Raw genomic sequence first — 16,628 nt, 5'->3', positions numbered from 1 at the left:
TGTCCTTGTGATCCAGACAATGCCCACACTGGCCAAACTCCTCCTCTAATTTTTCCCATTAAATTTAAAATTAACTTTCAAGTATATATAAATTGCTCAATTTAAACACAGTTTGGTTTGGTTATTATTTTCATTTTTGATTTAAAATATACTTTTATATTTTTAAACCAATTTCAAAAAACAAAAAATAGTTGGTGGTCTGGTTGGTCTTTTCACTTATGTGAGGAGTGACAGGTTTCGAATTCGAGTCGTCTCGACCACAGTTATTGTCACCAATTTGGTGAGTTAAGGTAGAGTTATCCTCTATTATGTAGCCCGCAGTGTTATTTCAGCCTATAAAAGCCTTCAATGAATTAAAAATATATATTTTATTTTAATATGTTGTACAAATAAAAATACTAAATAAATTATTTTAATAGAAATTTATTATTTATAAATAATTATAAATAAAATGATAAAAAGTTGTTAGAGATATAAATTTATAGGTATGATTAAAACCACAATTGGAAGCAGAACAATAGGCTAAAGCATTGCCGAAAGGAGTACCTACAAACACTCCAATACTTAAGTTAGCAGGAGAATAATGGAGGATTATAGAGGTAAATTGAGATTGATTAAATGTACCTTTGAGATAGGACATGAGGCCCTTTAAATAAAAGTTTGAATGTACCTTTGAGATAGGACGCGAGGTTCTTTAAATAAAAGTTTAAATGACTCCTGTAAGAATTTAGAGCGTCTATGTAAATGACTCTTATTTATATAATGGAATTCTTCGTAAGAATCCATTAATGTTTGAGGCATTCTTTGAAAATGCTTTATTAGTGGACTATTGTGGAGAAGAAGCTATTATTCGAAGGTTACAAGGAGATTTAAACATTGTAAAAGAGGAGAACAAAGTAAAAGAAGCAAGAGATGTGAGATTGATTATCGCACAAATACAGTTTTTGCGAAAGAACATAAAGGAGACTTTGAAGAGTTATCAAGAATTATCCAAAAAGGATCCTATTGATTTTAGGCCATATTTTTATCACAATGAAGTTATACTTAAAAGCAATTTTTTTTTTCTTTATTTCAATATTGGTTGCTCCTTCCTGTACTTCGGATATGGTGGTTATTTCTTCAGATCGTCCTACTCTTGATGCCCCTTCTTGCATTATTAGAAGCTAAGATAGTTTGCCTCTTGTACATATCATGGGTAATACTGAGGCTTTATCTATTGATGCTGTGGTGGTGCTTGTTACAACTGATATATAAGATTTTCCTTCTATTTCTCCTATTATCTGTAGTTCTTTTCCTTTAAAGTTATTCACGTTGATCAACAACCTACTTTGATTAATAAGTCTTTATTGGCCTCTCCCTCTGGTCCTTTATTACTAAAAGGAGATATTAAGGGGAGGTGGCGATGTTTCTAATATTGAATTTGGATTATAGTAATAAAAAGTCTTTTTAGACTATTGAGTTGGCACTTACCCTTGCTGAAAGAATATTAGGCAGTTTTGATTTGAAATTTTTTCATGATTAGGACTTTGAGAAAACTTTTACTTCCCTACTAAAGAACTATATAAACACTATTGTGGTTGCTATCTCTCTTGGCTCCGTAGTCATGGTATATTGTCTGAGTGCATTAAGTTAGAGAACAGTAATAAGAAGCTGAATGTAGAGCTTAATCAATATAAATCTTTCTCACAAACTTAGAATAATTGAATAATGACCTTACAGGATAAGTTGAACAAGGCCGAATAAAATCATATTGAATTGAGAGAGAGAGTTCTAAAAGTTGAATTAGGGCTCTTTAAGTTGGGATAAAAAATTATTGATCTAAGGATGAAGGCAACAGAGTTTATTCAGAAGCACAATTGTACTATTGGGAGCTATAAGACCTCAACCATTAGTACTTAGCCAGAGGGGGAGTTTCGACATTTTCTTAGAGGGTCTTGCAAGCTCAATCTAATAAAGAGATATTACAGGAGAAGCTCAATTCTTCTAATAGAAAGTAGTTGCTTTGTAATCTAAGCTTATTGTTTCTGATAAAGCCTTAACTGATACTGTCTAGAGGGAGTTAGGCCTTTAGTGAAAAGTTATTGCTCATGATCGTTGAAATTGAAAAATTGAAAATTGATACAATGGAAGCTCAATGGGACATAGCTTGCCTATTTAAGATCTTTCAAGAGAATGTGTTACAAGTTTTCAAGTCTCACTTTTCAAGTCTAAATGTTGCTTAGGTTGATAAAGCTATTGACCTTTGATAATAGTTGGATTGGCTAGAGCTAAGGTGGAGCTAGAGAGGCTTGCTAAGCAAAACTTTGAGTTGCAAATGCAGCTATTGATATATCCTCTGGTGATGGAGAGGAAGCTAGTGACATGGTTGGTTCATCAATTATAGCTAATAAGTTGAGCTTGGAGCTGATGAGCTAGACCCAATAGGTATAGGGTAGAGCTGGCAGCTTGCTCGAGGAGGGAGAGCTGATTGTAAAGACTATCTCCATAGATAGAGTGGAAAAATAGTTATAGGGATGTATCCTAATTGTTTTGACTATTGACAATATACTTTTCAATATATTATTTTATAATTTTTGGATAAAAATTATTAGTTTCTTTACTTACTCCATTATCAAACCTAATACCTCCATATCTTTGATAATCATTTGGCTAACTGGTGGTTTAATTTCTGGATCAAAGGGAAATGAAATAACCAGTGCCTAATTATCAGCTCTTGGGATTAATATTATTGAAAAGTGTCTCGATACATTTCTCAGAACTTGAAGAGTTTTTCCCTATAAATAGTTCCTTTTGTGATAGACGTTCCAAAAAAAAAAAAAAAAAAGCCTCTTCTTTCCTTATGGACTTTCTTCACCTTTTCACTTCTAACATTATGATTGTCTTTTTTAGCCATCTTATATCTCTTCACATAGCTGTTCCTCGGAAAATCAGAATATTAATCAAACCTAGCCGTATTTTTCTATATTGATATGACTTTCACGGCTAAAATTTTAGGCTATATTTGGTTCGATGTAATGTAATCAAAAATGTAATGCAATGAAAAATGTAATGTAATGGAATGTATTCAAGATTCCATTACTATGTTTGGTAATGTAATTGATAAAATTTATAGAATGTAATCATCATTCTTTTTTCATGCTTGTTTGAAAATATATAATGTAATTAGCATACTATCACTAATCATACCACCACCACCATCACTCCACCTCCACCACCACCACAACTACCACTCTACCACCATCACAGCCACCACTCCACCACCATCATCACCTCAAATACGACTCCACCACCACTACATCATTAGTGATACAAAAGCAATATTTGAACCAAAAATTATTCACTATATTAACTATTAAAGATCATTTAGATTTATAAATTTATCTGAACTAAAAAATTAAAAGAAAGTAACCCGAAAAAAATGTAATATAATAAAATAAAAAGTTGAAGTCATTAGAAATTAATTTTTTTCATATATTTTCCTTGAATAAATTAAATCACAATATAAAATTATTGCATGTTGATATTTTTAGTTTTTTTTTTCATTTTATTCTTCTCATTCATATAATAAAATAAAAGAATAAAATATAATTTTTATTAAGTGTTGCATATTAAACACTAAAATATAGTTTTCATTATGTGGGGTGGTGTCGTGGTGGTGGTGGTGGTTGTGGTGATAGTGGAGCGGTGGTTGTGGTAATGTGATTGAGGTGGTGATGATAAAGCGATAGTGGAAGTGGTGTGGTGGCGGTGGCGATGGTGGTGGCAATGGTAGAGCAATGGTGGTGGTGGTAGAGTGGTGGAGCAACAATGGTAGTGGTGGTTGAGGGTGGTGGTGGTGGTGGTGCATTGTTGATGATGGAATGATGGTGGGTGGTGGTTGTGGAGGAATGGTGATGGTGGTGGAGTGGTTGTGGTGCTGTGGTGGTTGAGGTGGTGGTGGGGATGTGGGGGTGGTGGTTGAGCAGTTGTAGTAGTGGTAGAGTTTTAATTGGGGTGACTTGATGTAAGTAGTATTACATGTACTTAATGTAATGGATAATAAATATGCTTTTTATGTAATAATATTACATCAATCTAAGTAATGAAGATTACATATGTAATTTCAATTACATTACAGTAATAAAAAAAAGCCTAACCAAATAATATAATTAATCATGTAACATAATTCTCATTTTATTACATGATTGATTACACCATACCAAATATGGCTTAATTCTCATTTTATTATAAGATTGATTACACCATACCAAATATGGCCTTAGTGTCACTGAATCTTTTTAGGGATTGATATGACTTCCATGGAGTATGATGTTTGATATAATTCATGGACCTAGAAGTTATACTTTTCACGGAATGCAATTTTAGTCGGGCTACTTTTGATTTTGAGTCGAGGTGGAGACATTTGATCGAACACGACTCCTATAGACTATTGAGTTTGGTAAGGATAATCGAGAAGTCTCATTTATTTGCCTTTTAGCACAACAATTCTTGGATTAGTAGATGTAGTGGTTATCTTTAATTTTTAAGGATCTTATCTTCTTTTAAAGCTAATCTACTTAGAGTGATCTTGTTCTTATTCTTTTTGTTGGATAAGAGGTAATCTTAGAGCAAAAGGTCTTTTTGTCTTTCCAGTTCCCATTTCTTCTATGTTTAATATTGTTGTTAGAGCTTATTTTCTCCTTTGACATTGACTAAGGATGTGATTCCTTAAGGCGAGTGAACCAGACTTTTAATATGTTCACTAGCACTGGCAAAAATTCTTCTTGGGTCATGCCTCTAGCATCCCATTTACAAAAGCTCAGGTTGAAGGGTAAGAATGGTCGAGTTAGAAGAACACCTGATTACAACATAACATTTGCATTGTTATAGAGATTGAATTGTAATTCTTTCATATTAATTAAAAAGGTCTACTTTAGCTTCCTTTGATTTATGCTCCTTTATTTGATGTTTTTGTTGTCTCTAAGGAACCAAATTTTCTTCTTTGGACTCTTTAAATTATTCTGCTCAGCTTGGTTTATTTGGAGTAAAATCAGATCCTATAAAGCTTGTAAGGCTAGTCCAACATACCCAAAGAGATCATCCAATGTTGCTCAAGACATAATAGATTACTTTGCATTAAAGGCATTCATAAATCCATCTAAACCACCACTAAAGATTTGATTTCATGGTTTAATTTATTTTAATATTTAATGGTTTAATTTATTTCAATTTTTTTAAATTATCACTTTAGGTTTCATTCGATTATTGCTTTAAATCAAATCAAACCAACTAGTAAACAACTCTACTTTGCACCATATGAACAAAAAGGTCAATTTTTTCAACCAATAAGAATAAAAATGACTTTTAGTCTCTTTATCTGATGAAGAACTATTTTATTAAAATACATGAAAAAATTATGAATATAAGTCGTTTAAGATAAAGTAATTAATTCTCATATATTATAACAAAAAGTTCATAAATTTGACTAAATTACATTTTATTTCTTTTCAATAATAATTAATACTCCCTCTGATTCATTTATATATATACAACTAACTTTGCACATGGATTATGGAATTAGTTAAATTGTAATTTTTGGCCAAATCTTTTCTATTTTGCCCCCAATATTGCATTAATTGAATGTTTGTTTCAAGTCAAATATGTCATGCTAATTTATTTCTATAAAACACAATTAATAACTAATACCCATAATTAGAGGATGAATTACAGCAAAATCTCACTCATTTCTCCTAAGTAATGCCAACTTTTACATCCTAATCAAAATTTTAAATTTGGCTCTCTCATTTTTAGCGCAACAATTTTGGTGAGAAGCAAAAGTTTAATTTTCATTTAAAATTATGGACACTTAGTAAAGGAAGTGTGCAAATTTGATTTTGGTGTTAAAATTTTTAATAGCATCAATTATCTCCTCAAATTCTTTTTAAATACCCACTTGCACGCAAACTACAGTAAAAAAATCCAAAAGTTTACTTTCTACAACCATGTCATATCCCTTTAATCTAAACATGCAACCTCGTGATTCATCCATAACTTCAAAAAATGTACTCACTTCGACCGTTGGTCCCTTCGACTTTATCGATTTAAATGCAGAAGAAAATACACAATAACCAATCATGATGGAGAGCTTGAATTCACACAATGTCTTTCTAGCATGATCGCTGGTACGAAACTTTAGTGAAAAATATGCTTCTTTCCACAATGAAAGGAGTGTTAAATTCGCACTCTATCGAGAAAGTTCACACATATTATCTATTTCAAAAAGGAAAGTTTACATAAGGTTGTGCATACATTGTGCCAAGTTATATAACTCATGTCATTTTTTCATAACTTTTTTACACGATCAATTTGTTGTAAATATGCTCACCAAACATCAAAACTGCGTGCAATTTGGCTTGAAACGGAAAAAGAAAGATATTACAGCTATACATTAGTAACTAAATCATATTTAAAGCAACATTTGATTGTCTGCCACTTTCTTGTTTTTCTAAAAAGTCAGTATTCTAAATAAAGCAAATCATGTTATAAAATAAAGAAAAATAGGGAGAATAGAGAGAATAGGAAGAGAATACGAGAGTGTCATTATTATTTATGAGAAACCATCACGTATATATAGTTACATAAGTAGAACTCTAATAGAGTCCTACACGAATCAGGAAAATAGAGTTTGCAACAATTAAGAATACAGACTTCTAGCTCGCATAAGACATTCACTTATTTCATAACACTCCCTCTTAGATGTCTATTCTTCAAAGAATATGCATCATTAAAACCTTACTAAAAAAAACTATGTGGGAAAAAAATCTTAGTGAAGAAAAAAAGAGTACATTATTTTTTTCTTAATTCGCATTGAAATATTGTCTCATTAAAATCCTTTACTCAGAAAACCCAATAGGAAAAAACCTTGGTTAAAGGAAAAAATAGTAAAGTGCGTATTGACTCCCTCTCATAAAGATAAATCTTGAGATCTTTGAGTTTATGCATTCCAATTTGTGCATTAATTCTTTAAAACTTGTAGTAGAAAGCTTATAGTAAAAAGTGCTAACAAATTAATAATATTGTCGCTTGTATGATTGAACTTCAATATCACCTCTCTTTTATAAATCATGAGCAAAAGAAGAATTTTTGTAATATATGATCTTTTTGTTTTCTTTAATATATCATTTCTTCAAAGGAGAAGAGTGTAGGAATTTCTCTCTAGATAAGTAGACCGCACGTACTTTGAACAAACGCACTCCTGTTTTTCTTCATGACTTTCTAAAATTTCTATATAGCTAAAAGAAGTAGTAGTGATACTTCATTTCTTGAATGTCATGAAATAATTGTACCTCCACATGTGAATGAATGACTTATTTATAATCTAAAATAATATGTATTAGACAAGTAACCTGCATTTTCAAAGCCAATCAAAACTTATTTTAACATGTTAGTTATAATATAACTCATATATATCGTATCATGGAGATGTCAAAATATATATTTAACTCCATTTAATTTCTTCATATCCACGAAGAATTATATCTTGCTTGTAAAATTTATAAAAATCAAGTCAAGTATAAGTAGCAAGATACATTAGCACCTTTATTGCACTAAGATATGGTGCTTCAGGACCAAGAGTTCTTCATAATTTTCTCAAAGTGAAAAAATGGTCATCTTCTCATCAAGTGACATCATTGTTATCCACATAAAATCATTTGGATAACTTAGTCATATATGTGGATTTATAGGCAAATTTTCATTTATGAAATGCTCGATCTTCAGGCCGGGATAAAATTTTATATTTTCAATGTCTCTCATCTCAAACTCTTCCCTAAAAATTTATAATCTTTTGGAAGCTTTTTAGGAGTTTCAATAATGTTCATAAACCAAATAATAAAATATTCATATTTAAATATTTCTATAAACATTCATGAACATATAACAAGATTATTAAAATATACTTTCAACAGATATTCACTAATCAAGAGATCACCTTACTTATGATAGTATATAAGTAAATATCAAAGTATGTTTTCAATAATAAATATTATAAAAATAATATAATCATAAAATAATATAATATTTTTCTTAGTTATAAACATCATTAAAGCAATTATACCATATGTATTGAGATTTTTTTAATTCATATAGAAATCTTGAATATATTTCTTGGAGTCTCAATTTGCTTGCTCAAGCATTTTTTCAGTATTTGTTGGATATCATTATCCAGTAATCTATATAGAGCTCTATATAATTTGATTGAATAAATTTCTTGAGAATTTAACTTTATGCTTCAAGTAATTAAAATCCTTCAGGGATTTTTATATAGATATCTACATCAAGTTAGCATATAAATAGGTAGCCATTAATTCATTAGACGCATTCAGAATTTTCATATATTGCCAGACTAATCAAATATCAAATTATAAATGTATCCACCACATAAGGGTATCTATCCTCGTAATCAATGCCAATTCTTTACGAAAACATGTGCAATAAATTTACTTTATATCTTATGACCCCATTTCAATTTCGTACAAATACATATTTGTATTCTATTGGCTTGAAATCTTTTGATGCCCATATTAAAATTTTAAAATTTACTTTTCAAGTAAATTTAAATGCCACATGCATCATTCTATTTTAACCAATCAATTCTATGTCTATATTCTCAATAGACTAAACTCAAAATCCTTATCATTTTACACAATTTCAAGCGCTATATGTAACATCCCTTCCCGATCCACCCGTAAACCCGAATGAACCGAACCGAGACGCTAAAAACTGGTTGACTGTATGGCCTGACATGCTGAAATCAATATATCTATATTGAATATAATATCATGCTGATGTTGTTTAAAAAAAAAATAATGTAATTTATATTTACAAAACATGATACTAGTTTACAAAATGAAATGGGCCCAACTGTGTGCCCTGTACATGCCATGAAAAGGATAGATAAAAGTTACACATCCAAATGAGTAGCTACCCTGAAGACTGAGTCTTCTACAGATGAACTGCAGCAGTTGTAAGTCGACTCTCTACGGTCCAATCTCAAAACCTGCGAGTTAAACAGGTAACTCGCTGAGCAAATAAAGCTCAGTGGATATCTCAACAGATAAAGAAACAATTAAACACATACATGTATAGAAAGAACCATGTAAACACATATGGCACATATAAGCACACACATCATGATACTTTCATGATACCTTGATTATCTTTGATACTGTTTATAATACTGTATAATTCATGAAATGTTATGTCAAGATATCTGTATGGCTCCATAAGGTTATAGTGAAACCGAAGTGATAAGAAAAACTGTATGAAACTAGATGAATACTGTATGCTTGGCTGCTATGGCCCATAAATAATCATATCCACTCAACGGCCTGTAGCCGGAGTATCAAACTGTATGAGGTGCAGATCTGCTATCCTATGTCGCGACATAGCCTTATCTACATGGTTTCTACCTAACCTCAATGGAGCATAATGTTGGTATGTCAATAATATAACACAACATCATATTAATAGTTCATAACTTCATCATTCATAATGTATATTTGATTTCACATCATTTGCATGCTTGAATGTTGTTTTGATACATGTTCTCATGTTGTATTTTGATGGTAAAATGATTGGAGGCATATAAGTGAAGCAAAGGAGTACAATTGCATTGAAAATGAAGTCCAAAAATGCATGAAAACACAAGTCGCGAGCGCGCCTTGCAAGGTCGCGAGCGCGTAAAGCACCATATGAGAGACAGTGAGTTATCGGGCACAAGTCGCGAGCGCGTACTTGAAAGTCGCGAGCGCGAGAAGTGCTAAATGAGAGACAGTGAGTTCCCAAGCCAAAATCGCGAGCGCGCGATGAAGGTCGCGAGCGCTTACAGGCCAAGGGCCAAGTACGCGAGCGCGCACTTGCAAATCACGAGCGCGAGAAATGCCAAATGAGAGTCAGAGAGGTTGCGAGCATAAGTCGTGAGCGCGTACTTGAAAGTCGCGAGCGCGAGATGTGCCAAATAAGAGTCAGAGAGTTTCAGGTGAAAGTCGCGAGCGCGCATTTGAAAATCGCGAGCGCGAGGTGTGCAACGCGAACTCTTCATGCAATTCGCGCGCGCGCTTCGCGTTTTCCAGCCTGCACTGTCTGTACTCTTTTGGGCATATCTCTCAATATACAACTCCGATTTGGATGATTCAAAAACCCATGTAAAGCTAACACATAGAGGAACAAATAATTCTTCTATGACACTTCCTAATTCCATCATTAAATGGGGTCAAAATCAAGACGAAGTTACTGGTAAAATTTCCAGCAAAACCTGTTTCAACATAACTCAATATTTACTTCATTTATTCAATACCTCCCCTGTTCTCCCCTGTTTCTCACCATTACCAGTCCTCCCACTCAACATGAAGCAATATATTGGCTCACTAGCAACACACCACACAATTCTCATGCAAAGAAAATGGAAAATAACAAGAGATATCAAACATTTACTCCGAAAGCTTGAGCTCCTCTTTAGCTTCTTTTTTCTACACTCCTTGAACTCCCTTCACCTATAAATAAGAATTCTTATGAATTCTAAAATAATAACACCAAATGATTCAATTATGAACCTCAAGAAGGTTTACTTACTTGGATAAAAGAGAAGTTGAAGTTAAGGCTTAACTACCATTAAAATTGAAAGGAAGGTGGAAGAGGAAAGGAAGAAGATGAAGATAAACATGAAAATGGGAAAGTGAAATGGGTATGCACGGGTAGGCTCTAAAAGATCCATGACTTTGTGTGTAAAAGTTCTAAATGGTACCTCAATTAGAAAAAGGCTACAACTTAATACCCAAGCTCAATCTTTTAATGCAACTCAATCCTCACCCATATGCTTTGATCTTTTTCTCTCACTCAAGTAACTCCACTTATAAACCCATTCTACCCCAACCGGGTTTGGTTCAACTCGACTCAACTCGACTACTCGACTCGGTAGGATGTCACACTATATTATATTAATATTGTCGACATTTCTTTTATTAGTTCTATATTTCCTAACATGACATAATTTATAGATATCTCTTAATCTCATGATTTCAAGTACCTGAGTTTCTTCAGGAAATTTATTAGTCATGTATAGGATCTCTATTAGAATTTACTTTCTAAAATTTGACCATTTTGAATATTTGCTCCTTTTTTTCATTTCATTTTTTTTTTTATCTTTCAGATTCATTAACATAGGCAGTTTGTCCTTTAGGGACTTCAATACTAATAGGAACATTTGCATCTAGTATGTGATATTATTTATCTTCGTCTAGATCGGTGAATATATCTGGCATCTAATTTTCAATATTTTGTAAATGAATTATCTTTTAAACTTTTTTAAATCACACTGCCTTGAATGGGGATTAAAATATAATAATGATAATTCTTTTACAATTAATTATTCTTCTAGCTAATTATTTTCTCCTCGTAATATCGGGATCCATAATAATTAGCAAATTTGGCATTTGATAAATGTCTCATAAAAAAAATTCTAGACATTCAACTATAAACAGAAATTTATACTTGATATATTTTTCAACTTCCTTTAAGGACCCATCTTAGTGCGTTATGGTGGAGCAATTAGAATATATACCGCACATTTAAAAATTTATTAATGGTATTTGGTTCTTGAGCCAAAATCAATTATAAAGGGGAGAACATATACTAACTTATGGCCTGATGCAAGTAAATGCTATTACATATAATAGCATGCCCCTCTACAATAATAGGGAGCTTTGTTCGCATAATAATTTTCTTGCAATTAATTGCAATCATTTAATAAATGATTATACTGAATCACTTTGAGCATAAATAAAAGCGACTACTGGTTGCCCTATAATTATAACACATATCATAATCATTAAAAGCTTGATGTGTAAATTCACCATTATTCTCAAGATAAATTAGCTTAATAGCATAAATTGAAAATTGTGTGTTTCATCAAATTATTTGCACAAATAATCTTGCAAACTTCAGGTTGCAAGTTAATAATAATATTTGCAAACTCCAAATTGTAAATTAATAATCATGTAACTATCTTTTGGATGCATCCATACAATATCCAAATAGTCCACATGATGGATGAATTAATCAATAATTTCGTTTTATATATTCCAGAAAATGCAAACAGTTCAATTTGAACTTTAGGTGATTACTCAATAATTAATTTGTTTTGAGGACAAACTAAGCATGAAAAATTCAATAGATTTGAAGAAACTTCTTATTCTTCAATAAATATTCACATAAGGATAAATTTCCTTTTCCGCATCGTTATTGATCGGATGGTCCAACCGATCATGCCAAATAATAAAGTACTTGAATTTGTAAACTTCTGATGTACAATCATATTTATTTACATAATTATCTATACAGATTTTAATGAATATATTTGGAATAATTCATTATGCATAAAACTCATCCCTTATAGGTAGTAATACTTGTTCTTCTGGAACCTTTAAATATTTTTTACAAATCAAAGTCAAATTTGTCTTTCAATATTTTTTGTTGTATAAACACAGTACATAATCAATATCCATATATGCCACATTATTTGTACCATTTCTGGTGGTAAAATTTAGTTTTAATTATGTGGCCACAATAATTGCAAAGATCATTACTTTAACTGTGATCTTATTGATATTCTCAATGACAAGTATATTTTTGTCATTATTCACGCCCAATATAATATATTATTAAGTGAATGCATCAGATCTAGTTGGATAGACATCGATATACCCATATATATGTTATTCCATTCACTTGAGGGAATGGAGCAAAATCCAGTTGGGCGGCCTCATAATCTTTATTAAGATCTCTTTATTTTGCTAAATGATAAAAATGACATGAAATAAATTCAAAATATATATTAAAATCTTCTCTCTCGATATTGCTATTTTACGAGCATATTTGAGGTATAAATATCATTGACAATTCTAAATCAATGGATAATATAGCTCTAAATATTGTAACAACAATATCTTAATTTTATTTAAATAAATCAATTCTTAAAATTTGTACCATATGAATAATATATACTAATATATAATGATAATAAAATAAGCCATAGATAACATATATGTCATTATATAATAATTTATAATAATAAAACAATAACCTCAATACTGCAGAATTATAATCATTTACAATTTTTACGAGCTTCATATCGATTGCATCCATTCATGATGATGCTTTGATAATTGTACCTTTCTTTCAAATCATTCCAAAAAAATAAATGGACATTTGATTTTCAAATATTCAATAGGAGAAAAATATTGCCTTGGAACTATATTAATTAGATTTTCGGTTTTTATTCTCGATTGTGTCTCCAAAATCTATTGCATTCAAAATATATTCTGTCACCTTTAAATAATTCTTGCCCATAATATATAAGATGCTGCAAATTCATAATTTATGATGAGCAAATATTATAATAAAATAAAATAACTATACTGATTAGATAATAAATTAGAAAAATTGAACAATTATCATATAAGATTTAACATGACATGTGATATTAAAAATTAGATCAAAGAAATAAAATTCAGTATCACATAAATCAAAAACATATAGTATTGCATAACATAGAAATCTAATTAGAAAATTATTTTCCATAGTTAAGAGCCAGTTAAAATTAGAGTTGAAATTCCCGTATGGATGAATAACTACAATAAATTAATTGAATTATAAATGAACCAGAAAATAGAAAAATAAATAAATAAATACCTCCATCATCATAAATACCTTAATGATGTTGTTACCCTCCACTTAATATATTACCTCTGTTCCATAATACTTGTCACATTTGAGAAAATAATTTATTCTAAAATACTTGGCACATTTGTAGTTTCAATTAGTAATAAATGTCTTTTTTTCATATTTACCATTTGTATATGACCAATAATTATTACTTCAATTTAATGATTTTCCTAGAAAATTAGTATTAAATTAAGAGTAACATAGTCAATTTATTCAATAATTTATTATAATTTAGACAAATTTAATTATTTTTTTAATAAATATGAAATTTCAAATGTTTCAAATATTATTACAAAACAGAGATAGTAAATAAATAAAGGAGACGAAGTGCATGGAATTAAATGGTTCACTAAACCCTAAACTTGTTGGCTTAAACTTCTTGAGCTAAACCATACAAGATCTGGTGCTACTTCATCCGACAAATGTCTTGTGGTTACCGCTTGTCCACAGGACACCATTAATAATTGTAGCAAGATGCTTATAGATACTTTGTATTCGTTTTTCTTTTTTTTTTTTTTCTTATAAATTAAATTTAATTTAAAAAAACTAAAAATATCATAAGAAACGGATGAACACTTGACCATAATTAATCATGGTAAAATAAGAAGATATAGAAAATTACCTTTCAACATGAATAAATTAAAATACTCAAAACTTTGGATGTTGATATGCTCTCTTTAATCGCAACCATGTTATAAAATAATAGAAAAATAAAGAAAGAAATAAAAAGAAAATAGAGAGAGAATACGGGTCATTGATATTGATGAGAAAGCCACACCACAATATATATATATATATATATATATATATATATATATATATATATAGTTACACAAGTGAACTCCAAGATAGAGTTCGCAATAATTAAAAATACAAACTTCTAGCCATATGGACATTTACTTCTTTCATAACAAATCAAATGTAATTTAGACTTTGCACTTTAATCATAGTCCAAATTAAGTAACTTTGTCTATATAAATGGAACGCCGAAAATAAAAACTTTATCTATATAAATGAGTCAGAGAGAGTGTATCTAAAGATAAACTTGGTAAAAATGCATTAATTACTCCTTAATGTTCTCAAAATGACTTGCATTTATAGACAAAAAAAACTATGCAACCGACATATTTGTGGACCAAAGGGAGTACACGTGTATATTGTGCCTCCTGCGTGGAAGCATCTCAAAATCATACATGTACGTGTGCCAAGCAACTCAAAATCATACATGTATCTGTGTGCCAAGCAACTTTAAAATATCAACTCCAATTCATGGAGTGCAATAAAATTTTGCATATAAGAAACGGACTCATCCATGACCAACTTTAGATTAGCTTTACCTAATTTATGGGCAGAACCAACAAGTAATTGAAAAGCTTTGTCTTTCTCATCAGTCGTAACAAATAAATAAGATTCCCGCCCACCAATAAAACTTCCCAAGCAAACCCAACCAGAAAGGTGAAAAAAAAAAAAAAAATAAGAGTACAATATCGGTACGATGTTGGCACATCTTCACGACATAATTCAATCAAGCTACAAAATTCTCTAAGTACAGATAGCCAAAGCAACAGCAGCTAAAGCAATCCTACTTTTGATCATTAGTTTTCACGACAGCAGTCCCATGAGTTCATATGTATAAGCTATTGGTGTTTGTTAAGAAGCACCTGACGCTGCGGCAGCCATGTACATGTTCTGATCCTGATTTGGTGCCATTGGATACCCGTATCCACCATAGGCTTGCCCGCCAAAATATGCACCATTCCACTGACTATGATGATCCCCTCTCCACTGTCGAACACGCGCAACAAATAAAATTGTTTAAAAGATTAATTAGGTCGCATGAAACAATATAAATAAGTTGGTTACTAATGATGTAAAATATCCCACATGTGGAAAATAATCCCACATGTGGAAAAGGGAGAGAGAGAGAGAGAGAGAGCAAACAAATGCCAAGGGTTGCTTTATTTGCGAATGACAGTTTTAACATAACAAGTTAAATCGCATTATTTGAATTGAGACTAAAGCGTTACAAGAACATAAAGAAAAAACTAGGAAGCTGGATGCTGGACATGGATAGACTTCAATGTTAGTTTCAAATAAAATGAGCAATGATAAGTCTACAAGCAAATGCAGAATATTTTTGTATCGTTTAATTGCAAGGAAAGAGATGTGTCCAATCCCATCCTGCAACAACCATATCATTCATGCAAGTCACTGAACCATGCAGAATAGAAGTTTATCTTTGATGAGAAAGAGAGGAGAAGGCGGAATTATTCTAGTTATGATGGAACCTAAAGAATAAATGCTTTGGAGTCAGCACAGTCACCAAAGTTTACCTGCTTGTTTGCTGGACTGCGGCCCCAGGAAAGACGAACTGTCTGCTTGCCAATTGTTGTCCCATTCAAGCTCTGCAGTGCATCTTCAGCATTCTTTCTGTAATTGAAAACAACAAATGTAGGGTCAACACATGGCCACAAAAAATAAAAGTTAATGTGCAGTTTTCTACCATTAAAAATATTTCTCATCACAACATCTAAATATAATAATAACATTCCTTTACAATTGTCTTTAACATTAATGGGCTTTTATAATAGGGCATCCATTGCTAACAGCAATGACCTGATGCAAAATTTAATTGCATAAAAATGTAGATATACAGTGTACCTATTTGCAAATTGCACGAAACCGCATCCTTTGCCAACTGGAATTTTCACAGACACAACTTCACCAAACTGGGAAAAAGGCTGCCTGAGATCCTCATCACTGATATCAGAGTCGATTCCTCCGACAAATATCTGCAACAAGACATGAATGAGAAGACTCATAGGGTTGCAAAAATGTAACATAAGAAAGCCAAACTCACAGTTGTA

General features: G+C 31.3%; 1 protein-coding gene across 1 annotated transcript; it reads right to left on the bottom strand.

Annotated features, from left to right (window-relative positions):
• Nucleotides 1-15,123: 15,123 nt before the first annotated feature.
• On the bottom strand, nt 15,124-16,620 carry LOC149495539 (polyadenylate-binding protein RBP47-like). Its single transcript, XM_089722401.1, has 3 exons — nt 16,423-16,620; nt 16,095-16,191; nt 15,124-15,546 (listed from the first exon to the last, which is right to left on the bottom strand). Exons 1-3 carry the CDS (start codon nt 16,602-16,604, stop codon nt 15,412-15,414), a joined length of 414 nt encoding a protein of 137 aa, XP_089578527.1. The 5' UTR covers nt 16,605-16,620; the 3' UTR covers nt 15,124-15,411.
• Nucleotides 16,621-16,628: the final 8 nt, after the last annotated feature.

The sequence above is a fragment of the Jatropha curcas genome, chromosome 6 (genome assembly GCF_041381405.1).
Source record: "Jatropha curcas cultivar XTBG-Jc1 chromosome 6, XTBG_Jcur_1.0, whole genome shotgun sequence".
NCBI lineage: Eukaryota > Viridiplantae > Streptophyta > Magnoliopsida > Malpighiales > Euphorbiaceae > Jatropha > Jatropha curcas.
Note: the sequence above shows the minus strand (reverse complement) of the source record. Positions and strands in the feature narration are given on the sequence as shown.